The sequence below is a fragment of the Corticium candelabrum genome, chromosome 8 (genome assembly GCF_963422355.1).
Source record: "Corticium candelabrum chromosome 8, ooCorCand1.1, whole genome shotgun sequence".
Classification (NCBI taxonomy): Eukaryota; Metazoa; Porifera; class Homoscleromorpha; order Homosclerophorida; family Plakinidae; genus Corticium; species Corticium candelabrum.
The window spans coordinates 6,226,187-6,253,686 of NC_085092.1; the positions used below are offsets into that span (position 1 = coordinate 6,226,187).

Below are 27,500 nucleotides of genomic sequence, written 5' to 3' on the forward strand. Positions count from 1 at the left end.
GTGTGTGTGTGTGTTTGTGTGTGTGTGTGTGTGTGTGTGTGTGTGTGTGTGTGTGTGTGTGTGTGTGTGTGTTTGTGCAGTGTTCTCCCCAGAATATCCCAAAGGCGTGGCGATCTAGGCATGGCTAAATGGAACGTACTTGTGGGGCGTGGTTGTTTCAAATGTGGACGTGGTCATCCGAGTGGCATTTGCTGGCTTTGCAGTGCAGTGATAGAGCCACATAGGGTGCTTGTGTTTGGTCTAAAATGTTAGCTGTACAACATTTCTATGCGTGGACAGAGTACAACACAAGCAAGCTATCACTAGCCTTCTAGCGCTCCGCTTTTTACCGGGGCTACTTTCTAATCTGCATACATGTCAAAAACCTGCGCCTCCCAATATATTCCAAGCCAATACAAATCACAAAATCGATTGTAATACCTTTAGTTAGTAACTTAGCACTAGTAGAAAAGCTGACTACGCAGTCGGTGACAATTTCCATGCCAATATTGACACTAGAGACGTCCGCAGCGTATCGGCATGTTCGCCGAGATCTACAAGTTTGTCGAAACTGCGAACACGTCTACACTAACCTGAGCAATGCCTTTACTAACTTTAGCTTTCGGGCGATGCCGTTCAAGCACGTTTTGGCATCTGTAATCAGTGCATTGTCTTACATCCTGTGTAGGGTAACGCCTCCCAGATCGGCTTCCGTAGGTGCCAAAAATGCCACTAGAAGAACGAGAAATTGGGCTATCACTTTAACAACACAATTCGACGCATTGATGTACTTTGCCTTGCGACTTTGTATTTTCTCAACGCACCAATAACGACTCCACGGCACAAACGGCTGCCGAGGGCGTGACTCACATACGGATTGGAATATGGACGAATATGCCACCAAATGACGTCGGATTGGATTCGAAACAACGTCATAAGTATATTTTGGACATACCGATCTCTATGCCGTTGCTTTTGGTCTTTCCACAACAACAGGTGTTTTATTCATATGAACAAGAACCCAAACCACTGGTCTCCCATTTCTTGCCTAGCACATAGAGACTATCATAGTAAGGCGAAGCAGGCATAAGTCAAGGCGTGGCGGCGTTAGCCAAGGGATGGCGGGATTGGGCGTGTCCTTGTAAAATTTAGCCAAGGCGTGGCGTGCTGCGTCTTGAGATGCCTGGGGAGAACACCGGTGTGTGCATGTGTGTGTGTGTGTGTGTGTGTGTGTGTGTGTGTGTGTGTGTGTGTGTGTGTGTGTGTGTGTGTGTGTGTGTGTGTGTCACTGTGTGTGTGTGTGTCACTGTGTGTGTGTGTCACTGTGTGTGTGTCACTGTGTGTGTGTGTGTGTGTGTGTGTGTGTGTGTGTGTGTGTGTGTGTGTGTGTGTGTGTGTGTGTGTTCATGTCACAATGTGTGTGTGTGTGTGTGCACGTGCACGCCAGGCAGGTAGACATACATACAAGATGGACAGACAGACAGACAGACACACAAACAAACAGACAGATAGAAAGACAGACAGACAGTCAAACAGACAGACAGACACACAAACGAGCAGACTGACAGACAGACAGACACACAAACAGACAGGCAGACAGACACAATCATGCACACAATTTTGCACAAATTTATTTTTAAATTTTTTATTAATGTTAATTTGTTATGTATTTTGTGTATTATCTTATTGACTATAGTTGTAGAGACTAATATTGTTGTGTGTGTTTCATATAGAAATATTCTCTGGCTCATGTCAACCTGCAGAATTCTCTTAACATCAACCCTAAGCAGCTTGACGCCATGAAGAATTTGGCAATAGTTTATTATGAAACAGGAAGAATGAAGGTCTCTATGTGTTGTGTTATCACAGTAGGGTAGCTTGTTAGTTGTCATATCAATGTGTGCCTTGATAGGCGTCTTGATACCATAAATGACCTTCACACATGCACACACACACACACATAGTGACACACACACACACACGCACACACACACACACACACACACACACACACACACACACACACCATGCACACACACACACACACACACACACACACACACACACACACACACACACACACACACACACACACCATGCACACACACACACACACACACACACACACACACACACACACACACACACACACACACACACACACACACCTAAAAAAATCCTAAATGTCAGGAGCTGCCTCTCAGAGGTCACGCCCCCAGCTGTTAAGCTGGGCCCTGTGCGCTACTCAGGGAACTCTGGGACTGCGCTAGCAAACTCCTGGAGCCGGGCCAGGCACTCTCAGGAGCACCGACTTGTGAAGCCAACTGTGGTGTGAGGACTCGAAGTCTCACCAGGACCCCAGTGGCTGATGTCATGTCACAGCCGATGGCCGCTTAGGACCCCAGTCAATGACTAGGTACTCATTTATACTCCTGAGTCGAGAGAAGCAAATGTGTGTTAGTTTCTTGCTTAAGGAAATTATGCCATAGCTCGCCATCACTGTGACTTGAACTTGCGACCCTTTAAGGTTCCGGATGTAAACACTCCATAAGATGACTCTCTAACCAACTGAGCTATTCCCCCACACACACACATGCACACGCGCACACACACACTCACACACACACACACACACACACACATGCACATGCACAGGGACACACGCATGCACACACACACACACATATTTTTGTATGTTGAACAGCTGCTCCTCCAATGTGTGTGTGTGTGTGTGTGTGTGTGTGTGTGTGTGCGTGCGTGCGCGAGCATGCGTGTGTGTGTGTGTGTGTGTGTGTCACTGTAACGGTTACATTTTAATATTAGGAAGCTATAACAGTTCTAAAGGAAGCTTACGCTTTCGACTCTTCTCAAGCGATCTTTCCATTCTACGCGGGTCTTTCATACAGGTCATTACACATACTGTTTCAACCCTCTCATTTGTTCGTAAAATCTGTTGTTTTGTGTGTAGAGATATGGGTGATGCCAAGCTGGCAGACGAATACCTCTCACTTGCAATCAAACTCAGCCCTCGGTCTGCTGATCTCTATTACGGAAAAGGTCAATTCTTGTATGCAAACGGTCGCCATCAGGAGGCTCTGCAAGACTTCAGTGTAATCCAACTGATGTGTTTGGAGTGATTCAGTCTGTGTTTGTGTTTAGTGTGTCTGAATGCGGTCGCATTTGTGTTGGTTTGTGGTGTGTGGATGTGCTGTGTCTATGACTGTTTGTTTGTGACTGCTTGATTGTTTTGTTAATATGCAAAGGACATGTCTATGTTGTTGTAGCTTTTGTTGCTGGCACAGGTTTTGCTGTGTCTCTGTTTGTCTGTCTGTAAGTCTGTCTGCCTGTCTGTCCGTCTACTTGTTTCTCTGTCTTTCTGTCTGCCTGTCTCGTCTGTCTGTCTGTCTGTCTGTCTCTCTACTTGTTTCTCTCTCTGTCTGTCTACTTGTTTCTGTGTCTTTTTGTTTGCATGTCTTTCTGTCTGCCTGTCTTTCTGTGTCTTTCTGTCTGTTTGCCTGTCTGTCTGTTTGTCTCTGTCTGTCTGTCTGTCTGTCTGTCTGTTTGTGTATCTGTCTGTTTGTGTGTCTGTCTGTCTGTTTGTGTATCTGTCTGTTTGTGTGTCTGTCTGTCTGTTTGTCTGTCCGTCCGTTACAATATTTATTAGTTAAAATCTATTATGTATATTCCAGCAGTAGTGTTGTATCTCAGCAGTCATTTTTCATTTTGCAGATGTGCTTGCTTCTTGATTCCGATCACATTTCTTGCATCTACATGTACGGTCTCACACTCACCTCTCTCGGACTCTACTTCCCAGCCATCAAAGCTTACACACAAGTGAGCATTTTGCATTCATATGGTCAACGTCTTGGCATTGGTACATTTACATTATTTGTATTTATACATTAATTACTTTATTTATTATTAATTATTATTGCTGTATTAAGTTTATTATTATTATTTGTACTTATACTTTAATTACTTTATTTAAAATTAATTATTAATTATTTTATTATTTGTATTTATACATTAATTACTTTATTTGAAATTAATTATTAATTAATTAATTATTTATTTATTATTTACTTATTACTTGTACTTATACATTAATTAGTTTATTTAGAATTAATTATTATTACTGTATTACATTAATTATTTATTATTTCTTAATTAATTAATTATTTATTACTTGTATTTATACATTAATTAATTAAACATAATGGATATGTTGGATGGCGTAGATCTTTCTTGCCCACCCGATTGAGACGAACGAAGGAGAACTGATCCACGCTGGATACATGAGAGGTAAACGACACAAAATTGTGTTTCTGTCATTTTCACTAGACGTTAGTAATTCTCATCAATTTTATTTCATCATTCACTGTAGTATAATCCCTCATCACACAGTTAGTTGGTCGTAGTGTAGTGACAGCCAGAGACCGAGATATGGCCACATAGTCGGCTTCTCTCTACACAGTCACTGTAAAACCCTGTCCACACTAGATCAGAATGGATCGCGATCCTGCTGATCGAGATAGCGAGCGTCCACACTGCACTTTGAATACGCTACCTCTGCCTCATTTTCGATATCACGTGACTGATGACCGATGTGTACGTGTGGCTTCTTTGCTTGTGGAAAGCATTGATACAGCGACGTAAGGTGAGCGAGAACAAAGATGAGTGAGGAGTGCTAAATGTTCCGACTACACATGTAGCGTACGTGGGGGTAACACCCATTATTTCTAATTGGATTCAACCGATCGCAATCGAAACCACCTCGCGATGTGGATTGGATTTATCGCGATCGGATCACGATCCAGTTGCAAGTGTGGACAGCGTTGCGGTTGGATCGCGATCCAGTTGTCAGTGTAGACGGGCCCTATGACAAATGTTTCATTCTGTTGCATTTCAGAACTTGTTGATATCAACCACTGATTTAATATTAGCCAGGATAATGACGATAATAACCAGGATAATAGTATAAGGCCCCTATTTGTTGCATGTCTGTTTCACATCACCCAGGCTCTCAAACTGACGTGGGCGGGCGGGCCATTACCATTATCCAATATGTACACGTGACACAGGAAGTCAGCGGGCACAGTATAGATAATATTATAACTCAACAGATCAGCATCCACGGCAACAAGAGGAAATACAAGCTCTAGACATCATCATGCGAATGACAGCTAGAGTGACTTTAACAACTATTGGACGGTCTGTGTTTGGTTCTGGTCCTCAAGTACTTTGAAAAAGATTTACAGTAAACCGTGTAGATAAGAAGAGCAGACATTGTGCAATTAAAAGAAATGAGACACAGAAGATGGTTCAGACGTATGCCATGTGCTCCGGTCGTATTGCACATGCGCATTACATGAATAATGGCGTAATGGTGAAATCAGTGCGGCCCTGTTGTTCGGATGCGGGCGGGTGATGTGAAACAGGCATGCAACAAATAGGGGCCTAATACTGACTATAACCTCACACACGTTCTAAAGTAACTTGTTTTAACATTTTCTTTTTCTTTGCGAGCAGTACACTACCTACCCTCCATACTACCAGCTAAAACTGCAGCGAAAAAAGAATTCGATCGTGACTCGATAGCGTGGCCGCTGTGGTGCATGCTCTGTTGTGCGTGTGGCGTGTGCTCTGCTGATCGTGCGGAAATTTCCATTGATTTTAATTTGATTGTGTGTTAGATAGAAAAGTGTAGAGCTAGGTGCTTCTCTTCTGTAGATTTACTGTAATTGCTAAGTCGACCAAACTCACTACTAAATTAGGATGCACGAGAAATTTGTGAAAACCGTCTAGGGTTTGGAAAAATTTGGTGACAGACATCTCAGTGGCATAATAGTTGTTCTTTGAATTTTTAGTTTTATTTTAATTTTTTAAATTTTGTCTTTAATTTTTTAATTGTAATATTTATTTTTATTTTTATTTTAAATTTTTGTCTTTTATTTTTTTTATTTTAATTTTAATTTTTATTTATTTTAATTTTTTATTTTATATTTTTTAACATTTTTGATATTTTTTATTTAAATAAATTTTTTGGTATTTTTATTTTTTATTTTTTAATATTTTTTATTATTTATTATTTTTAGTTAATTAGACATATTGCTACAGTATTCTTTGTCTTTGTTAATATTAACTAGTCACTCTGCTACATTGTTACTGACGTTGTCGTTTGATACGAATGTACAGAGTATAGCCGGTATTTACATGCACGTCTCGATCAGCCGCTTCAGAAGCTCGCACTGGACGACGAACTCGACGAGAGATTCCGAAGCCACTGGTCACGACACCAGTTCTTCAACTATCACGTATTTTATTTATTTAATTAATTAATTAATTGGTAATCATGGATTTCTAGTTTGTGTTGACATGTCAATTTGTACATAGAATTACACCGAGCAGCCAGGACTACAGCCTTACACAAGGTGTGATGTTGTTTGCAAATTTTGAAATTAATAATCATTTACCGTATTCATTCAAATACAAGCCCCAGGGCTTGAATTAAATGGTGGAAGGCAATAATCATGTTGTGTACTAATACAAGCTCCAGGGCTTGAATTAAATGGTGGAATGCAATAATCTTGTTTTTGTACTAATACAAGCTCGGGGCTTGAATTAAATGGTGGAATGCAATAATCTTGTTTTTGTGCTAATACAAGCCCGGGGCTTGAATTAAATGGTGGAATGCAATAATCTTGTTTTGTGCTAATACAAGCCCGGGGCTTGAATTAAATGGTGGAATGCAATAATCTTGTTTTTGTACTAATGCAAGCCCGGGGCTTGAATTAAATGGTGGAATGCAATAATCTTGTTGTGTACTAATAAAAGACCCATGGCTTCTAGTTAGACGGGTTTATATGATACGAAAGTATTCACTGGATGCTAGAGAGTTGCAAGTTGCTTCACTTGCCAATTACGTACTCTACTTGCATCTGGTCATGTGATCGTCCAGCTACCTAAAATTACAACAAGTCGTCTGCAGTAAAGCCTTCAAAGTCTGATTCTTTCCAAAGCACTCAATGTCTTCCTCCTATTCTGTGACATCAGCCAGCATCGACCCAGTTGCATTGCTGATTAATTATGATCCGTTGTTGCTGAGGTAGAGATGACGTTTGACTTGCATCGTAGTGCTTTCGTCCTTCACGCAGGTCGTTACCCGGTCATTAGAGCATCCACCGTGCCACCAACGTTGGTAGTGATTCCCACACACTTGAAAGAATTTGATATACTGGACCAGACAGTTTGAAATGAGAGGTGGAGTAGGTGCCTCAGCTGCAGGGCTAAACAAATCCCGCATGCATGCATGCAGCTGAAGACAGGGTGGGTCTTTTTTTATTCAGTCTACGTATGGGTATTTTAGTAAGAACACTCAGACTAAAGCCTTGTTTACAATACAGCGCTGACACTCAGCTGAGCGTCAAACGTCAAAGAGACCACCTTGATAGAGGCGGCATGCTTTGACGCTGATGCTGATGCTGGAGTTGGATTCATTCTATTTCTGTGTCAACGTCAGTGTCAGCGTCATATTGTAAACCAGGTTTAAGTTGCAAAGCGGTTTGAATTGAAGCCTCTGGCTTGTATTTGGACGGATACGGTAAGTTGGAAATGTATGAGAATGTTGAGAATGTATGAAGTTGCGACTGGTGATGTGTGTCTCTCGCTTGTAGTGACGTGGGCCTCTCGATTAGTATAGTAGCAAATATGGATGACATAAATCAAGTGTGGCAGGCATGCACATCAAATAGAAAATAGAAAAATTAAAGCCGTTTGTGTATCTGTTTGTCCATTTGTATGTCCATCTGTCTGTTTGTCTGTATGTACATCTGTATGTCCATCTGTATGTTTGTCTGTATGTCCATCTGTCTATCCGTCTGTATGTCCATCTGTTTGTCCGTCTGTATGTCTGTCTGTCTGTCCGTCTGTATGTCCATCTGTATGTCCATTTGTCTGTTTGTCTGTATATTCATCTGTATGTCCATGTGTCTGTCCATTCGTATGTCCATGTGTCTGTCCATTTGTATGTCCATCTGTATGTCCATGTGTCTGTCCATCTGTTTGTCCATCTGTATGTCCATTCCTATGTCCGTCCATCTGTTTGTCTGTCTGTCTGTCTGTTTGTCCGTCCGTCCCAATTTTTAGAAATTCTGATGATCATTAAGTAATTTTCCATGACCTAAACATTTAATTTCAAAATCAATGAGAATGTCGGGATTGTATAACGTATGAGGCTTTAGTGACGTATGTTTTTGACTTTTGTAGTGACGTGGGGCCTCTCAACTTTGACGAACTCGACATCAATACTCAGGTAACAAGTCACATACAGGTCGTATCACAACGATGTTTCGTAGACAAAGTTTAGATGCCTTTGTATCGTTTATGTTATGAAGACTGACAGATTAGAGTTTACGAATAGCCAACAGTGAGACAAACATATAATCAATTTTTTTCACTTTTCATCGCGTTTTGTCTTGAATTTGTGTCGTAAGTTGATGTCTCGTTTTGTGTAAGGTTCTTGTCTGCAAGGCTGCTGAACTCGGAGACAAGACGAGGTTTGAAGCTGATGGAATTCTCCCGAACTCGAGGAGTCAGTTGGCTGCAGGCATGGCTGCTATTCGGATTGCTCAGGCGTTGGAGAAGTTGTGGCAGCCGCAAGGTGGTGAGGAGTTGGTGTGTTGTGTGTTGGGAGGGTTGAGGGAATGATGTGTGGGTTGTGTGTGTGGTAGGTAAGAAGGTTGAGTGGAGGGACATATTCCACGTGGCTGTTAGTTGGCAACGGTAGGTTGTGTGTGCATGTTTTTGTTTTTAAAATCTCATGCACGTGAACACACGCATGCACTCACACACACAGTGACACAGACACACACACACACACACACACACACACACACACACACACACACACACACACACACACACACACAAACCGTTTTGAAGACATTTCATAGCAAAGTGTGTCGTTATTATATTCCAGGCTGGTGGATCCTTCATTACCGATCTTCTGGTTCGACAAGCTGCGGCAGTCGGCGAAAGGCAGTCACATGAACGAGTTGTACATCCACAGGCATGTGCACATTTTGAATGTTTTGTGTCATAGCGTATGTCTGTCTATGTGTATGTCCAATTCCATGGGTTCCTAACTACGACCTACTTGCTGTACTCCACACTGACTAAGTCACTTCATTCTGATTCCTGCTTGTTTTGTAGCCATTTGGTATGTTCATGTAATACAATTTGGTTACCATGATTGTTTTGTGTGTAGAGAGTATCATTCTGTGGTTCGATACAAAAGCTACGAAGACCGGCTGCTGGCAGTTATCAAGGAAAAGGCGCTTCAGAAACAGCGAAAAATGAAAGGAAAAGAGCTTTCGGTTGATGAGAAACGAGCAATTAAGAATGCAGACAACTGCACAGCCTTGATCAAGATATGGGAGGTATGATATGCATGCAAGTAGTATGATGTTAGTGTGTGAGTTATGTTACTTAGTTGTCATAGTAACAGGATGTTTAATTATTATTATTTTATTTATTTTAAGTAGTACTTTATAAGTAGTTGCAATTTTATTTATAATTTTAATTACTAATTTTAATTATCGATTAATTTTAAATATTTTATTTAATGCACACACACACACACACACACACACACACACACACACACACACGTGCACACACAATTAACAACTTTATTGATATCAATAGCTTTAACTACAACAATACTGGCAACACACTGCACAACAATTGTGATTAAATAATAATTTTATAAATTTTAATTATTAAGATATTATTGGCGAGCGATGCGAGCCTCTCTCTTGTCATGTCAATTGAGCTCGAGATATATTATATTTATATATTTATATATTTATATATATACGCGCGTCAGCACTTGTCTTAGGGATTTACCGCAAAACGGAAAGACGGATCGACAAAACGACAATGCCAGATGAATGTAATTTTAACTCTGTAACATATGCGCTAAAAACTTAATCAAGTGTCCCCTTTCAAGGGGTCGACTCAATTGTAATTTCTCGGCGGTAGGAGTGAAATTACTCTTGATTTTGCTCTCTTACGCGACTAAAGAGCAAAGGAGACTGATGTGTGACAAACGGAATGGAATGAAGAAGCTAAGAGAAGAGAAAAGTCTGTTTTTTTGAGTTTCCGTGCATTACTTTGACAGAAATTATTGCTACGAAGCGATTATCACGTGACTACGTGACCATTGTTACCCGACTATCCTAGCAAACAAGTGAGACGACTGAAGCGTGAACGAAGAATTGAAGACAACTATAGTATATTTTGCGTTCAATTATCCGAATCCGGCGTTCAATTATCCAATTCAGGCAATCAATTATCCGAATTGGGCGTTCAGCTAGCCGATTCGGGCATTCAATTATCCGATGTTCTGTGCTAGAAGTACCAAATATATAGAAATGATTATTTCAGTCTGTCAAAACTGCGCACATTTCTTTCATGACGTCTTTCTATGATGATGCTCACTTTCAGCTGAACAATAAATGATTGATTCAAGAAAGGTGGGAAGGCAAAGTAGTGAAATTTGAGCCCTTGATTAGCTAAAAACCAGCTACGACGCATGATGGACTGCTGCATGGCATCATGCATGCACGCAGGACGCGCGGTTTAGAGAGTATGCGGATTACACCACGATTGATGGAGCAAGGCGTTGTTGTAGGCTTCCTAGATATGTAGATTTAGTTTGCTCACAACAGCTTAGTTAGATCTCCACGGAAACGTGGGACACCAAGATTAGTGCAAAGGAAATTATTGTACAACACACACTAAAAGCTTTACGCTAGAGTCAAAATTAATTAGAAATTATTGCGTCTAGACAGCTGATGAATGATGATATTTGAGCAGTTGCACAATCGCAGACTATGTAAGTTATTCAGTTTCCATGATATTGCACAACAGCCCTAAGCAACAGATAAGTGAACGTCTGAATCGGATAATTGAACGCCGAGTTCAGATAATTGAACACCGGATTCGGATAATTGAACGCTAAATACTATAGAAGAGCAACTGAAAGTCTGTTTCCTGAGTTCATGCGTTTGTTTAACAGAAACTATTGCTACGTAACGCAACCATTGTTACGCGAATAGGTAAAGACAGAACACCATCGCTCGCCTAACACAATGCTAACCGAGCATTTACTAGTCTAGTATACATGTATATAGAAAGCTTAAGTTGTTTGTCTGTGTCTGTGTTTGTGTGTGTGTGTGTGTGTGTGTGTGTGTGTGTGTGTGTGTGTGTGTGTGTGTGTGTGTGTGTGTGTGTGTGTGTGTGTGTGTGTGTGTGTGTTTGCGATACGCGGCCACGTGTTTTGTCCGTTCGTAACCAAAATCGGCACACACACTTGGCACGTGAAGGGAAGGTTTACTTACATAAAGAAATTAAAAAAATTATGCACCAGGTCCCCTCTCAAGGGGTTGACTCCCGCGTAAAGTTTCTCAATGACGCACATGCTACACATTCCAGTTTATTCGAACACACGCCCACACAAGTCCTGTGTAGACTGTACATGTCGTCGTCCTTCGCAAAGCTTCAAGCAATCAAATATTTCTTGCTGATGGAACTTACTCCTCGCTTTCGTTTCTCTCCAAATTCTGTTATCCAACCTACACGTTTATGTACCAAGCGCTGCATGGGGAGTTTGTCGATTTCTATGGTGAAAAAGCGCGAATAGCAGGATTCGAATTCATTCAGCACATCCGGGACCTGCAACAAAGATTGGAGGTGTCGTCACACTCAGACTGCATCTTCCGTCAGAACGCTTTAACTACAACAATACTGGCAACAGAGTGCTACACAATTGTGATTAAATTAGTATATTTATAAATTTTAATTATTAAGATATTACATATATTTATATATTGATAATTATTAATTTAAATATTTTATTTAAATATTATTAATAATTTATAAATTTAATTATGATTAATTAATATTAATATTATAACAGATTTCAAAAAACATTTTTTGACGCTCGAGTTTTCAACACTAATGCAGCATCTGCCAGATACAGTAGCATTGAAGCCAACTACAAGGAAAAGATTAAATGAACAGGAAAAAACGAAGACATGAAGAACAAATTCAGGGGTTTCCCTAAAGCAATGGCGCAGTGCCATGCTACCCTCCTCCGCCTTGCTAACCCCGCCTCGGCACGACATGTGCGTGTGCAAACATGGCGAGCGCAAGGCCGCATACGCAAGTGAGCCGAAACCAGCCAACGCACAATACCGGATCAATCCCAATGTTACAATGACATTATGTGTCAATTTGTGTCCATTTACAGTAGGCTGCAAATGATTGCATCAGAACTAGTAATTTCAAGGGTCAAAATATTTGAGGCCATGCCCACTCAAGTAAACCACTCCCCCAAGTGCCACACTACTTTTCAATCCTGGGGAAACCCCTGACAAATTTGAAATTTGAAAATGAAAAAGATGCATTGTTTACACCTCTAGTATTCTTATGCACAGGAGGATGCAGTAAGCTTACAAACACCTTAATATTTATTAATAATATTTAGTAATTTTAAATATTTTATTTAAACATTATTAATAAATTATTAATTTAATTATTTATTAATAATAATTAATAAATTTAAATATTCTAAGCGGTAGTGTTTATAAGAGGTAATTGCAATATCATAATAATCATTTACAAATAAACGGGTTTTGGTACTTCAATAAAAACTCTTGATTTAGCTGTTGGTATGTTGTTTTAGCTTCTTAATTTTGATGTTAGGGCAAAGGGAAAGGGTCACAGCGAGACCATGCTTTTCAGTTGTATTTGCCAAGTTATGTGAAGTCTAACTATCTTATTGAAGGGGTGAAAGTTCTTGTGGCTGGCGATGGGTGAGGATTTTTGTTGTTGGATAAGAGTGTTGTTGGTTGAGGAAAGGGTGGAAAGAGATGTGACTTGTGGGATTGGCATGCGGAGGAAAACATGGAAATGTCTCACAAGCAGGTTGACAGACTGCAGACAGATGGACAAATAGATGGACAGACAGACAGACAGATAGACTGACATACAAACAGACAGATAGAGATACAAAGAGATGGACCAACAGACAGATGGACAGACAGACAGATAGATGGACAGACAGACAGACAGACAGATGGACAGACAGACAGATAGACTGACATACAGACAGACAGATAGAGAGACAAAGAGATGGACAAACAGACAGATAGACGGACGTACAGACAGACAGATAGACAAACAGACAGACAGATTAATGGACATACATACCAGATGGACAGATAGACGGACAGACAGACAGATAGATGGACATACAGAAAGACAGACAGATAGACAGACAGACAAAGAGATGTACAGACAGACAGGTAGACGGATGTACAGACAGACAGACAGACAGACAGAGGAGACTGACATACAGACAGACATATACAGACAGACAGAAAGAGACAGAGAGAGAGAGAGAGATGGACAGACAGACAGACAGACAGATAGACGAACAGACAGACAGACAGATAAATGGACATACATACAGATAGACGGCCAGACAGACAGACAGACAGACAGACAGATACATGGACATACAGCTAGACAAACAGACAGACAGACAGATAGATGGAAAGACAGACAAACAGACGAAGAGATGGACAGATAGGCGGACATACAGATGGACAGACAGACAAAATGACGTACGTATAGACAGACAGATAGACAGATAAATGGACATACATATACAGATGGACAGATAGACGGACAGACAGACAAGGAAACAGATAGACAGACAAACAGACAGACAGATAAACGGACATACATATACAGATGGACAGACGGACAGACAGATAAACAGACATACACATACAGATGGACAGATAGACGGACAGACAGACAGGCAAACAGATAGACAGACAAACAGACAGATGGACAGACACGACACAACAAGTAGACCCAGACGAACATGACTACTATATCACCAACTTATCCAACCATGCTTTCATAATCCGATTTCGTCATACTGAATACTTTCTATCTTACACAGACGATCCGAATCATACATTTTGGCGTTGGATTTAGCACACAACAAAGCAATCACCTCCAAATACGTCCAAGAGCTCAACCAGCTATGGGACGATCTCTCAGCCAAAGCAAAAAAGGAAAACAAAGTTAGTCTAATAGCTTCTCGTATTGCAGTATTTTTTAAGACTGTTAGACACGTAGCTTTCGAGTCATCAATTGTGTCTCTTAGAGAATTGATAGATTCTTCTTTTGTTTGTGTTATGGACACTGTTTGTCTACCTGTCTGTCTATCTTTGTACCCCACATTATCTACCTGTCTGTCTGTCTGTCTACCTGTCTGTCCATCTTTATACCTCGCGTTATTTGTCTGTCTGTCTGTCTGTCCATCTTTGTACCTCATATTTGTCTGTCTACTTGTCTGTCCATCTTTATACCTTGCATTATCTGTCTGTCTGTCTATGTGTCTGTCCATCTTTATACCTTACATTGTCTGTTTGTCTGTCTATCTGTCTGTCCATCTGTATGCCTCACATTGTCTGTCCGTCTGTCTACCTGTCTGTTCATTTTTATACCTCACATTGTGTGTCTGTCTGTCTACTTGTCTGTCTACCTGTCTGTATGTCTTTATACCTCACATTGTCTGTCTGTCTACTTGTTTGTACATCTTTATACCTTACATTGTCTGTTTGTCTGTCTCCCACTGCTAAGGTGGGTAATATGGTAATTGAGTTTTATTGTATTTATTGTATATGCCAATGTGTCTTGCGTTATTACAGAATTACGAGGAACTAATCGATTTACTGCTTTTGATGCTTTACTATTTTATAAATTTGTGTCCTCTCACTCGAGCAACGACGTGAGTCGAGTGCCCGTCGTTTGGGTAACGGACATTGACATGTTGTGTGTTGTGTGTTTGTCAGGGTGACGGCGTTTGCGACGTTTATCGGTATGTTGTCGGCGATTGGATTTGAGCTGGTGAAGCCACTTCGTCAGGGCCGGGTATGAGTAATGGTAGTCACAGATACATGTACTTGGTACACCGGCTACTCTCTGTTCGCGTTGACTTTGCGCTTTGAAAATCTGTAATAATTTCTGTGCAATAGGGCAGACAGTGACGATCTTGGTATCGTTCGAAACCGCAAGTTCCCGGATTTTTTGTAGTTAGGGTAACGACGGCATATGTATTACACAGGCGGTTTGATAAGGCTTTTGCATATCAAGAGTCATTAGGGGTTCTTTACTCATTAAGAAGGTATGGTCTTACAACAAGAACGCAGCTAATAGAGGAAGTAGGCAATTAGCAGGGTTTGCTGCCTTGACATCAACCCACAGTTGCTCTTGTTTCACAGGTAGCTGCTTGATATTTCTGACTTCTCTTCTCGTTCTGCTTTGTCTTGATAGCCTGCGACTTCCTCTACTGTTACCTAACATCTTTGTATTATAATATGACCTCTAAGTTGTACAGTTAATGAGATATCACTTAACATCTGAGTGTGGTAAACAAATGCAGCTGCATCATTAGTCACTTCCGAGCGCAAAGTCAACATGAACAGAAAGTAGTCATTGAGAGAACTTGATTATGTACTGATCGAGCCTTGATGCAAATCTGTTTGTCCTGTGTGTGTGTGTGTGTGTGTGTGTGTGTGTGTGTGTGTGTGTGTGTGTGTGTGTGTGACATTTGCCACTTGATAAATTAGGATGACAGTTGTCACGTGACAGATTTCTTTGTCACGTGAAATTTTTTATTTGTCATTTGTCACGTGACATATTTTATTTGCTATTTGTCACGTGACATATTTTATTTGCTATTTGATACGTGACATCTTATTTGTTATTTATCACTTGACATATTTTATTTATTGTTTGTCACGTGAACAATGGGGAGTTATTTGTCACTTGACACATTTAGGAGTGTCATTATCATGAGATGTGGTTGTCACGTGACAGATTTGTTTATTGTTTGTCATGTGATTGATCTATTTGTCAGGTGGTAGGTTTGGGTGCCATTTGGTCATGTGACAGATTGGGTGTCATTTAAATTGGGATGACAGATTCCTTTCAGTCTACCAAACAACCATAGAATTTATGTTCGAACAGGTCCAGTATACTCATACAGTGCGACCCGTATAACAGAGCTAGATCTCTCAAGTTCAACCACGCATACATACTCCTATCATGGGAGAGCTTTGCCCTACATTGTAGCTCCAGTCGAACAGAAGCCCTCAGTATCTGACCGGCACATGGGCCCCAGTGCCCCAGTTGTTGTGACTGCCTCTTATGGCGCAAACTCAAGAAGGGGACACATACAAGACTTTCTCACAGAAGTATTGCAACGTGTAAGTGCAAATACTCCGTACCAACTGCTTCCAGAGATACCAAGGGTTCTGCGCTAGAGGAATCTAATCAGTCACACTAACATGGATGTCGACGGTACGTACTTACGGCCTAGACTAGCTACGTACATCAGTTACTGTGCTTGAATATTTCTAAGACATTTAAAGTATGCACAAACCGCTATTGCAACAAACTAGTACGATACACAGTTGTAGTTACAGCATGCAGATGCCCATAGCATAGGAGAGATATTGATCTGTGTGAGAGCAGGGAAAGCTGCCAGTTAGCACCCTGTGACAACAAGGAAGAGGCACTTCTTGACCATTGTGGCTTCACCTACATACACAGAGAGATCTGAGAACACTGCTAGTAGGGATGAGCCAAATAATTTTTTCAGACATTTTGAACCATCTTCCTACACAACTGTAGTTAATTAATATTAAGTTACTATTTTCAAGTAACGTAGCAATACACTTAATTACGTAATTACTATGGTGTTACACAGTGTATACCACAATAGTGTACATGTATGTACTGCTTTCAAGTCACCATAGGTGTATTACGTGTATTACTGCAGTGTACACATTACACGGCTAAACATCTTCAAGTTAGAGCCTCTACACGTATGTTACACATACTGTCCGAACGATTGTCCACTAATTCGCGAAAACACATGCAATATCTAGATGGCGGCGAAGCAGCACCGTCCTGACACCACAAGTCACGCCCAAATCTGGGTGCCATCTGTCATGAGTCCTGCTCGATACCCATGATACGGCGGTAGTTTGCATGGTGCTGTTAGGACCTGACGGCTTAGGGAAGTGCACACGCGACCGAAGCAACTCCTCTACTCTGCGTTCATGCAGATAAAGAGACGAAAATCAGTTGGGCAAAATGTAGGGAGCAAAAGAATGTTGCTTACTTTGACCGCTCACAACAAAGTACGTATTATTAGCCCACGAAAACTCATACCCAGCAAGCCCCAACGCAACCGATTCCTCATCAGAATGTATGTGCCAACGACAGTCTTGCACATGCTTTACAACAAATGCCAATAACACTCACCTTGTACAACTACATCGCGAGTCAAAATGACCGGAAACCGCCATGATCATCGTCACTTTGACCTCGTCCTGCATCTCCAAACAAGAGAATATTCCACCTTGACAAGAAGTTCTGAAGAAAGCAATAGTGCAGGCACATCCAAGAACCAAGTAGGTTGGATTTGCTCCTCTCTATATGTTGGGCGAAATACAAATAGTTGAAGCTACCGGCGGACGAACGTCATAGTTGACCGTTTTGCTCGGCTTCCTGCAAGTGTATCTAGATCTCTCTAAGGTTGGAAAGCAGGCAAAAAAACCGAGAATAGATCAGTTGTCACCCTGCCTTGTAAGACGAGCTGAGGTTAAAGACTTACTAGACTGTGAGCGGATGTTTTGAGGTTGTCATGCAAGCTATCGATACGCCCTACAGATGTTCAGATTATCCGGGACATCTCACGAACTTGACTTCCCCAGTTGTTTGGTAGACTGCTTTGTTATGCGACTGGTCTATTTGTCACGTGATAAACTGGGATGCTGTCACGTGACAAGTTTGTCATTTTTCACGTGATAGATTTATATTGTCACGTGACATGTTTGGGTGTCATTTATCACGTGATAGATTGGGTTGTCACTTGACAAATGCTCCTATTGTTGTGGCATACAAGAACTGGGCAGGTCAGCATGAGAAGAGGGTCTGGCACGAGGCTAATTATTGCATTCAAATACATTTATGTTTAATTAATACATACACATAGGTTTTATCTTTAGTTTGAGGATGTTGATTGATTGTTTTGTCTTAGTTGTTGGAAATGGAGGCGTGGCTTTCTGAGACTTCAGATCGCTTCAAGGCTAATATGAGAGAATTTCTACAATTTCGAATGTTGGTTGCGATGGATTGTGTGTGTGTGTGTGTGTGTGTGTGTGTGTGTGTGTGTGTGTGTGTGTGTGTGTGTGTGTGTGTGTGTGTGTGTGTGTGTCACTGTGTGTGTGTGTGTGTGTGTGTGTGTGTGTGTGTGTGTGTGTGTGTGTGTGTGTCACTGTGTGTGTGTGTGTGTGTGTGTGTGTATGTTTGTGTTTTGTGTGTGTATATTTGTTTGTGTGTGTGTGTGTGCATGTATGTTTGTGTTTGTGTGTGTGCATGTGTGTGTGTGTGTATGTGTGTGCGTGTGCATGTGTGTGTGCATGTGTGCACATGCGTGTGTTTGTGTGTGTGTGTGTGTGTGTGTGTGTGTGTGTGTGTGTGTGTGTGTGTGTGTGAAACTGTGAATGTCAGTGACTATTGTCTCTACATACCATTTGTCACTAAAGGGTCTCAACGCCGTTGTCATCGATGCCATTGGTGAAAGACACGCTGCCGAGTCTAAGACATTCAATGGAAATACTGAACATGGGATTCGACCGATATTGCAACTACTGAACTATCGTCTACGATGGTAGCACGTGAGCATGAATGGTCGAGATCGTCATTTGGCTATCGTAGCCTTGATTTCATTTCATTATTGTATTGGAGTTGTCTTGAATTAGTCTTACAAGTAGAATGAAGAAATCGGTATCTCGTAGTTTTGTGTGCCATGTCAGTGTGTCTCTCTATGTGGAGCAGCTCTCATACTAGTAAGTGATCACGTGACCATCTTAGTCCTTTATCATTCGACCGAAAGTTTGCAGCAAATAGCCGATGCTGTTAGTTTAATAATTTCCATAGCGTCAGCCAAGAAGCCAGAGCCTTCTATAGGCTAGGCTCTGCAAGAAATGTAACGCCAACGTCGCAACATAGCTCTAATGAAGGTCGGGGTCTCCGAGGCCTTGTATAGCGCTTCGTGCACACCCAGGCCCTCTTGCGCGCCTTCCGCTGCTGTTTTTGAAAGAAAGACGGTATGCCTCGCAGTGCGCGACAGAGACGAAAACAAGGTAAGGAAACGGTTCAGAAATATTTCGCAGAAACATCTAAGAACGCCAGCGGTTCCGGCAACTCGAATTTGTGGCTGAAAGTCGTCACACTGTGCATATTGGCGTGCGTGGGCGTGGGCTTTGGACTCCATTTGGTGTCCAACAGCCATCAATCTGCAGTCGAGATGCATGAAAATGGAGAGAGTGATAGTACGGATGCAGAAATGTCTTCATCAAAAATCGTCGCGGATTCTGATGTTTCAACTGATGTCTATGACTCACAACAAGCTGTGGAGTCTGAAGACTTGGAGGCTCAAGTCAATTGGGACTGGGAGGTGAAGAAGCCGAGCGGGGCTCGTCTCTCACCGGAATGGATTGAGCAGTTGATTAGCAGTCTTGGAGTTGATGAGGGAAGAGAAGAGGAGAGGTTGAGGGTCGAGCCGATCGACAGAGATTCGATCATTCGAGAGGCGAGAAGGAATGTGATGGAAAAACAATGGATGGAGGCAAAGAGATTGTATAGGTAATTTAATTTTTTAATATTAATTTATTAATTAAATTAATTTTTTTAGATTTTAATTTTTTAATTAAATGGTTTTTTGATTTTAATTATTTTTATATTTATATTAATTAAGTTATTTGTTATTGATTTAATTATTTTTATTAATTTTATTAATTTGAAGACATTGACTTAATTTATAGTGAAATATGAGGGTGCATGCATGCAAGTGTGAGAAATATGTATTGAAGGACTGTCTGTTTGTCCGTCTGTCTGTTGTTTGTTTGTCTATTTGTGTCTGTTTGTGTTTGTCTGTCTGTTTGTTTGTCTGTCTGTCTGTTTGTTGTTTGTCTGTCTGTTTGTTTGTTGCTTGTCTGTCTGTCTGTCTGTTTGTTGTTTTTGTCTGTCTGTTTGTTGTCTGTCTGTCTGTTTGTTGTTTATCTGTCTGTTTGTTGTTTGTCTGTCTGTTTGTTGTTTGTCTGTCTGTTTGTTGTTTGTCTGTTGGTCTGTTTGTTGTTTGCCTGTCTGTCTGTCTGTCTGTTGTTTGTCTGTCTGTCTGTCTGTCTGTTGTTTATCTGTCTGTCTATTTGTTGTTTGTCTGTCTGTCTGTTTGTTGTTGTCTGTCTGTCTGTTTGTTGTTTGTCTGTCTGTCTGTCTGTCTGTCTATTGTTTGTCTGTCTGTCTCTGTCTGTCTGTCTGTCTGTCTGTTGTTTGTCTGTCTGTTTGTTGTCTGTCTGTCTGTTTGTTTGTTTGTTTACCTGTTTGTGTGTCTGTTTGTTTGCTTGTCTGTCTCTTTGTCAAATTGGCTTGATGCATGTAGACAGATGAGTAGACAGGAGATGGTGTATTTTTGGTGGGTCAATAAGCAAGTGATTAAGAGAGTGACAGTATGAGTAGACAAATAGTCAAATTATAGATTACCATGTTAGCTATCAACATCATACTGCTTGACTACACTTTGCTGCTTCTGGATAGACACATTCTTCAGTATAATGCTTCAGACAAGCAAGCACTGAACGAGCTGCACTACATCTACCACAAGCAATATCCAGAAGGACCAGACGGAACGACAACTTTCAACTTCACCAAACACCTTTTTGCAACAATCAAGAAAAGACTCAAACAAAAGAAATTCACACTTGACGACAGATCAGTAACGATCGAGCGACTAGACCCAAACATCTACGTTTTCCATGATTTTCTCAGCGACGAGGAATGCGATCATCTTATTCGTTTGCATCAAGAAAGCCTACAGAATGCGTCGCTGCCTCCTCTAATGTGCTTCCAGCATGATCATTTTATGGCGAACGAAGTGATCAAGTCTAACGTTATAGAAGGAACGTATTGTTTAAGACAGTCGTGGTCGTTGCAAGTGGCACCGTATCTTACATGGAGCTACAGCACTTGTATGCAATAGTTCACTAAATTTTAGTTTTAAATTTGTAATGTTGTGTATTGTAGCACATTATCGAGGAGAGGATCTTGTTGTTGATCGAATCGAGAGACGGATTGAAGAGGTTGGTCTTGGTCATCGACATGCGAGGGATATGCAGATGCTGTTGTATGACAAGGGTGTGTCTTATAATGATCACTCAGACTGTTTCTATAGAAACACTGTGATGGATCATGATAAGACAGCAACATTCTTGGGATATCTGCAGGATGGTAAGTAATGAATTGTCGTGTGATGTTAAGTCGTGTTGTAATATGTTTGCAGTGCAATCTACCTTGTTATGAATACTTCTAGTAGTCAATGTATTATGTGATGCATCCCTTCAATAGTCTAGTGTATTGTGAGATGCATCCCTCCAATACAATAGTTTAGTGTATTGTGATATGCATCCCTCCAATACAATAGTCTAATGTATTGTGAGATGCATCCCTCCAATACAATACTCTAGTGTATTGTGAGATGCATCCCTGCAATACAATAGTCTAGTGTATTGTGAGATGCATTCCTCCAATACAATAGTCTAGTGTATTGTGAGATGCAGTGCTCCAATATAATAGTCTAGTGTATTGTGAGATGCATCCCTCCAGTCTAATGTTGTGAGTTGCATCCTTCCAATACAATAGTCTAATGTATTGTGAGATGCATCCCTCTAATACAATAGTCTCGTGTATTATGAGATGCATCCCTCCAATACAATAGTCTAATGTATTGTGAGATGCATCCCTTCAATACAATAGTCTAGTGTATTGTGAGATGCATCCTTCCAATACAATAGTCTAGTGTATTGTGAGATGCATCCCTCCAATACAATAGTCTAGTATTGTGAGATGCATCCCTCCAATACAATAGTCTAGTATTGTGAGATGCATCCCTCCAATACAATAGTCTAGTATTGTGAGATGCATACCTCTGGTCTAATGTTGTGAGATGCATCTCTCCAATACAATAGTCTAATGTATTGAGAGATAATAATTACAATATGTTGTTTATATTATTATATTGTTATGCGTATTATTATTATTGCTATAGTTACTACATAGATGCATCTTTCCAATACAATTCAGTATGCCTAGTATAGTTGTCTCATCTTACTTTGTTTGTAGACGATCTTGAGGGAGGTGAGACAGTATTTCCTCGTCTCGGAATCAGCATTAAACCCAAACGTGGCATGGCTGTCATATTCTACAATTTCAACGGCAAGGCATGCAATCTTGACATGATGCATCGCTCAGCTGTTGTTACCAAAGGCAAAAAACTTATAGCCCAGAAATGGTACAGCTACCCTGATGCTCCGTTCTACAACGAAAGACCTTTCCCTATTGCTGTCAACAGTCGTCTGCCTTACCAGCCTGTTGTGTCTTGTGATTATATTCTGGCTGGTGGAGAGTCCAGCTGTAGGTGGTATGAACACTGGCCGTTTCCTCCTAGCACAGGCACAAGTTAGGTGTGTATTGAGTTTGTAACATTTGTATATATTCTACGTTGTTATGAAATCTATGAAGTTTGCAATTTTTGGAGGTGATCTTGCAGTATGTCTTGTGCAGATATGTCAGAGGCATGGGTGTGGACAGAAACAGCAGAAATGGTGTGTGTGTGTGTGTGTGTGTGTGTGTGTGTGTGTGTGTGTGTGTGTGTGTGTGTGTGTGTGTGTGTGTGTGTGTGTGTGTGTGTGTGTGTGTGTGTGTGTGTGTGTGTGTCAACCTGTTTGTCTGTCTATCTGTGTGTCTGTCTTTCTTGTCTTTACAACAATTTAATTATCTATCAATTAAAGTTGATATCAACAAACTTCTTAAAACATTCCACCAACATGTAGGCGTATATCTGTCTATCACTTACACAATAGAGTGTGCACGTGAGGAAAGAGTTACCTTAATTATTTGCAAGGCAACTCATCCTCTCCTTCCCCACTCCAACATGGAGCCCATAGCCGTCTTCCCCAGCCAAGACAAGCTGCACACCCTCTCCACAGACGCCACACAGAAAGCAGCAAACGACCTGGACGAAACCGACGAGACAAAACCCTCATCTCTCACCAAGCTGCGACAACTCCTAGACACCAGCCTCTCAACACCAGACACCAAAGCCTCCCTCCACCTCCCAGACCCTGACATTCTGACGTCAGACATTTTTCTCACTAAATTTCTTCGCGCACGGAATTTCGACGCCGAGCAGGCCCACCGCCTCATCCTCAATTACTACACCTTCCAAGCAAACCATCCCTTCCTATTTACGGATCATAATGCGGTGACGTTAAGTCCCGTGTTTGATGCGGGAATATTTGCTGTTTTGCCCAATAGAGACAGACAGGGACGCGTTGTGGTTCTCTTCTTTCCTGGACGACATCGATTGTGTGAGATTCCGTTTGATCACATGCTGCGGGCTTGTGTGTATGTCTTGGAGCGGGCGGTGAGGAGTGCGGAGACGCAAGTGAACGGGATTGTGTTGTTGGAGGATTTCGATGGGTTCACGTTGAAGCAGGCGCTTGGATTGAAGGCGAGGGATTTGAAGAATTTGGTGACTCTAGCGCAGGTGAGAGAGCTGGGCTGCTGTGTGATGTTGTGGATAGGCAGGGAGTGTGCAGACAGGAAGGGTGAGAGGGAGATGGGTTGAGGGACAGGGAGACAGACGGGAAGGAGGATATATGAGTGGATGGACGGGGAGACATGGATGGACATGGACACACACACACACACACACACACACACACACACACACACACACACACACAACAAACAAGCAAACACACAGACGGGTGGACAGGTACTGTAGACAGATGAACAGACAGGCAGACACACTGAAGGAGGAACCATGGGTGGACTGACAGACAGACAGATAAACGGACAGATGCATGAGATACAACACGTGGGTGGACTGAGAGGTCACTTGGATGAGGCAGACAGACGGACAGGGAACACCTAAGTGGACAAACAGACAGACAGAATGGAGGACACAGGGGTGGACAGGTAGATAAACAAACATGCATACAGACAGACAGACAGACAAACAGGTACATGGATGGACAGACAGACAGACAGGTACACGGACAGACAGAGACAGTCAGACAGACTCACAAACAGGTACACGGACAGACAGTCAGACAGACTCATCAACAGGTACACGGACAGACAGACAGACTCATCAACAGGTACACGGACAGACAGACAGACTAATGGGTGGGCTAACAAGAGTGAGAGGCCCTAAAGTTACTGGATTAAGGGTTTCGCAAGCACATTGACCTACAACCAAAGAAAGCAAGTAAGACGATCAAACAGACAAACCAACAAGTTGCACACTAAATAGCAATCAGTTACGCACGCAAAGACAGCAATACGATATACAGCCTTATTGCATTGCTACGACAACACAATAAGTACCAAGTGTGTGGCGATTCAACACACTCTTCCATTTCACAGGATTGCTTTCCAGTCCGACTGACAGCAATTCACATGGTCAAACAGCCAAAATTCATAACACTCATCATGTCAATCATTCGACCCTTTCTAGCCGCAGACGTCAGACGGAAGGTATCCCACACAATCAAATTATCCTCATTGATATCAATGCAATTTTAATTTTTCCCTTCAAGATTATCATGCATGGAACCGACTTTAGAAGTCTTCATCACGAGTTTGAACCAAGCACTTTGCCGTTTGAATTTGGAGGCACGACTGGACCAGTCGATATACAAAGTAGCAAGCAAATGTTGCTGGATGAGCAGTGAGCGACACACACGACTCTCATCGATTGATGGGAACTGCAGCAAGTAATCAAACAATTTAATACAAATATTTTGGTTTGTACTTGAAAGTTACGGTTATTATTTGAATCGTGGGTTCTGGTGCAAGCCCTTGATCAAATCGAGTGTAAAAATGGCGACGAGCTCGTCACCGTAGGATTCGAGTTGTGGTTCTCCTGGCATACCCATGTAGCCGACAACCTGCAACAACAACAAGGGAGTGGTAGTCACAGCCTTCGTAGATGTGTTTGTTTACAAACGCTCACAGCTTTGATAGACACGACTGTTTTGTCGGTGAGAAAAGTGTTGGCATGCTTGTAGAAGTGCACCGAAGTCCAGTCTGCAACACTGCCAGACTCCTTCATCTTCTCTGCCTACACATTAGTAAAGGTCCACATTGCAGAGATGGACAAACGGCTATACAAACAAACAGCCACCGCACAAACCTATCACAAGGTTGACTGACTGACAGACAGACAGAGAGACAGACAGACAGACAGACAAACAGAGACAGGCAGACAGAGACAGGCAGACAGAGACACAGACAGACAGACACAGAGACAGACACAGACAGACAGACACACGAACACATGCATGCACACACACATCACACATCACACACGCACATGCACACGTGCGCACACACACACACACACACACCACAAACATGCACACACACGTCATACGTCACACACGCACGTGCGCGCACACACACACACCACAAACATGCACACACACACGTCATACACGTGTGCGTGCGTGCGTGCGCACACACACACACACACACACACACACACACACACACACACAAGAGACAGACACCAACATATCAATCCTCCTACCTTGACTGAGGTTTCAAATCCAGAGAGTACAGGTGCAACATGGACCCTTGGCGTCTTCTCCACATCTTCAACAGGAAACTTTTTTGACATCCGAACTTCTGTTTTCACCTGTTCCAGAAACGTCTCTCCTGGTTTCTTTGCATCCAGCTCCCACAGCTTACTTTCCTAAAAATAAGCAAACACCTCACAGAGTCTAGATACAAATAATTCTGGATCGGCATATTACTCTGCAATACTTCAGGACGGTCATGTCATCATCATCCCAGTTCGGTAGAAATTTTGCAAGCTTCTCTTCATTGTCTTCATTCCTATCACTAATTGGATGGTGCGAGTCATATCCCGTTTCAATCAACCATTTACTTGGTTTCTATACAGTCAACAGCAAATTTACTTTTGGACATAAAACCAAATGGTGAAGTTTATTCATTGTTAGTAGCCAAACAAGGCCATGTCTGTCAGTCAGTCTGTCTGTCAGTCTGCATGTATGTATGTATGTATGTACGTGTGTATGTATGTATGTATGTCAATACATATATTTTTCATAAATGAACTATAGCACCAAAGCAATATCTAATCTACGTGTCCATTACATCTAGTACATACAAGAAAACTGGTTAAAACTACAATGCACACTATATACGCACTAAATACACATACACATTATGACTAGATGGAAGGGACCTATGGTCCTGGTCTCTAAATGTTTATGACTGCAGTGATCTAGCCAGGATATTTTGCCAACCGTCAATATGACGTCATCAAATATAATGACGTCATCAAATATTTAATGTTAACATATTTGGTGATTGTTTACTTTACCTTTCCCTAGTTGTACTACGCAGAGTCTTATGCATGTATATTAGTTACTGTGTGATTGGTAGACTATCCAATATAATAGCCACTCTGGACTTGTCAAATAAACCTCATTGAACATAACACAGATAGACATATAATACACTAGATTATTACAATGACAAGTTGACTTAATCAATTAACTTAAAACTGGGATTGTGAGCTGAGCTTTACAAGAGTAAGTTGTGCATATACGCTGGCTACTGTGCCATCAAACTTAATTAAGAAATGAATAGTATTAATAAATAGTATAGGGATACTAATATGCCTTCTGACCATTTATCCTTCTTTTGATCATAACTAGCTAATACGCTACATTTCTAGTAGTCTAGCCTAATCATGTGTAAATTCATACAAAAAGCTCCGAGAATTTGTAGCTGCAAGCGTGCTTTGTAAGAGAGGATCACCATGTTCTTATAACCATAATGATTTAGCAAATTGATACATCCACTTGAGTGGTTATGCTGTAGAGAGATCTGCAAAGATGTACCTACTTAAATGGGATTGAAGACAAACAGTAATTAGTAGAATACCTGCTGCAACAACAAAGAGACCACGCCCCACAATTTTAGATGTCATGAGATTGTTTAGAAATGTGGGGACCATCAAGACCAATAGAAGTAAATGGCTTTAAATCCACAATGGATCTTGAAGGAAGACATCCCACACTACCTGTGGTAGGCTGTCCAATTTTGTTCCCAACTGTCAATAATTGCTGTTTTCCCCTCCCCAAACGTCCCTTCCTTGTCCCAACCGTCAAAATAACAGTACAGACGGTACTGGCGAGAACACTGTGACTGTCCACTGAGAGCTGAAGTCTTCCTGCAGCTGTATTCGTGTCTGTCTGTCTTCTTGTCCC

At 41.5% G+C, this 27,500-nt stretch overlaps 4 protein-coding genes across 4 annotated transcripts in view; 3 read left to right on the top strand and 1 right to left on the bottom strand.

The window, feature by feature from the left end:
- The window catches only part of LOC134182957 (tetratricopeptide repeat protein 13-like), a 24,666-nt gene extending 5,735 nt beyond the window's left edge, over positions 1–18,931 (top strand). The window contains exons 7-24 of the mRNA XM_062650400.1: positions 1,713–1,823; positions 2,803–2,885; positions 2,948–3,089; positions 3,709–3,813; positions 4,218–4,281; positions 6,175–6,293; positions 6,373–6,410; positions 8,245–8,290; positions 8,494–8,641; positions 8,709–8,760; positions 8,957–9,046; positions 9,245–9,416; positions 12,748–12,857; positions 14,018–14,141; positions 14,772–14,851; positions 14,916–14,994; positions 18,173–18,252; positions 18,681–18,931. Coding sequence (XP_062506384.1) covers positions 1,713–1,823; positions 2,803–2,885; positions 2,948–3,089; positions 3,709–3,813; positions 4,218–4,281; positions 6,175–6,293; positions 6,373–6,410; positions 8,245–8,290; positions 8,494–8,641; positions 8,709–8,760; positions 8,957–9,046; positions 9,245–9,416; positions 12,748–12,857; positions 14,018–14,141; positions 14,772–14,851; positions 14,916–14,994; positions 18,173–18,252; positions 18,681–18,789 — 1,752 coding nt within the window. The 3' untranslated portion in view covers positions 18,790–18,931. The remainder of the gene's footprint in view (positions 1–1,712; positions 1,824–2,802; positions 2,886–2,947; positions 3,090–3,708; positions 3,814–4,217; positions 4,282–6,174; positions 6,294–6,372; positions 6,411–8,244; positions 8,291–8,493; positions 8,642–8,708; positions 8,761–8,956; positions 9,047–9,244; positions 9,417–12,747; positions 12,858–14,017; positions 14,142–14,771; positions 14,852–14,915; positions 14,995–18,172; positions 18,253–18,680) is intronic.
- Positions 18,932–19,222: 291 nt separating this feature from the next.
- On the top strand, positions 19,223–22,726 carry LOC134183438 (uncharacterized). Its single transcript, XM_062650971.1, has 4 exons — positions 19,223–19,782; positions 20,734–21,164; positions 21,220–21,423; positions 22,315–22,726. Exons 1-4 carry the CDS (start codon positions 19,247–19,249, stop codon positions 22,653–22,655), a joined length of 1,512 nt encoding a protein of 503 aa, XP_062506955.1. The 5' UTR covers positions 19,223–19,246; the 3' UTR covers positions 22,656–22,726.
- A 372-nt stretch (positions 22,727–23,098) lies between these two features.
- LOC134183439 (retinaldehyde-binding protein 1-like) lies at positions 23,099–24,932 on the top strand. Its single transcript, XM_062650972.1, has 3 exons — positions 23,099–23,740; positions 24,625–24,735; positions 24,798–24,932. Exons 1-3 carry the CDS (start codon positions 23,126–23,128, stop codon positions 24,930–24,932), a joined length of 861 nt encoding a protein of 286 aa, XP_062506956.1. The 5' UTR covers positions 23,099–23,125.
- A 74-nt stretch (positions 24,933–25,006) lies between these two features.
- The window catches only part of LOC134182958 (uncharacterized), a 6,392-nt gene continuing 3,898 nt past the window's right edge, over positions 25,007–27,500 (bottom strand). Inside the window, exons 6-9 of the mRNA XM_062650401.1 lie at positions 26,016–26,156; positions 25,790–25,954; positions 25,214–25,321; positions 25,007–25,148 (exon numbers count right to left, since the gene is read on the bottom strand). Coding sequence (XP_062506385.1) covers positions 25,029–25,148; positions 25,214–25,321; positions 25,790–25,954; positions 26,016–26,156 — 534 coding nt within the window. The 3' untranslated portion in view covers positions 25,007–25,028. The remainder of the gene's footprint in view (positions 25,149–25,213; positions 25,322–25,789; positions 25,955–26,015; positions 26,157–27,500) is intronic.

Excerpts from the sequence above, each read along its gene's own strand:
- LOC134183439 (XM_062650972.1), top strand. The coding sequence starts at position 23,126 with ATGGAGCCCATAGCCGTCTTCCCCAGCCAAGACAAGCTGCACACCCTC. Across the intron at positions 23,741-24,624 it reads ATTTGGTGACTCTAGCGCAG|GATTGCTTTCCAGTCCGACT; the intron begins GTGAGAGAGCTG and ends TCCATTTCACAG. Across the intron at positions 24,736-24,797 it reads CCGCAGACGTCAGACGGAAG|ATTATCATGCATGGAACCGA; the intron begins GTATCCCACACA and ends TTTCCCTTCAAG.
- LOC134183438 (XM_062650971.1), top strand. The coding sequence starts at position 19,247 with ATGCCTCGCAGTGCGCGACAGAGACGAAAACAAGGTAAGGAAACGGTT. Across the intron at positions 19,783-20,733 it reads GAGGCAAAGAGATTGTATAG|ACACATTCTTCAGTATAATG; the intron begins GTAATTTAATTT and ends GCTTCTGGATAG. Across the intron at positions 21,165-21,219 it reads TACATGGAGCTACAGCACTT|CACATTATCGAGGAGAGGAT; the intron begins GTATGCAATAGT and ends TGTGTATTGTAG.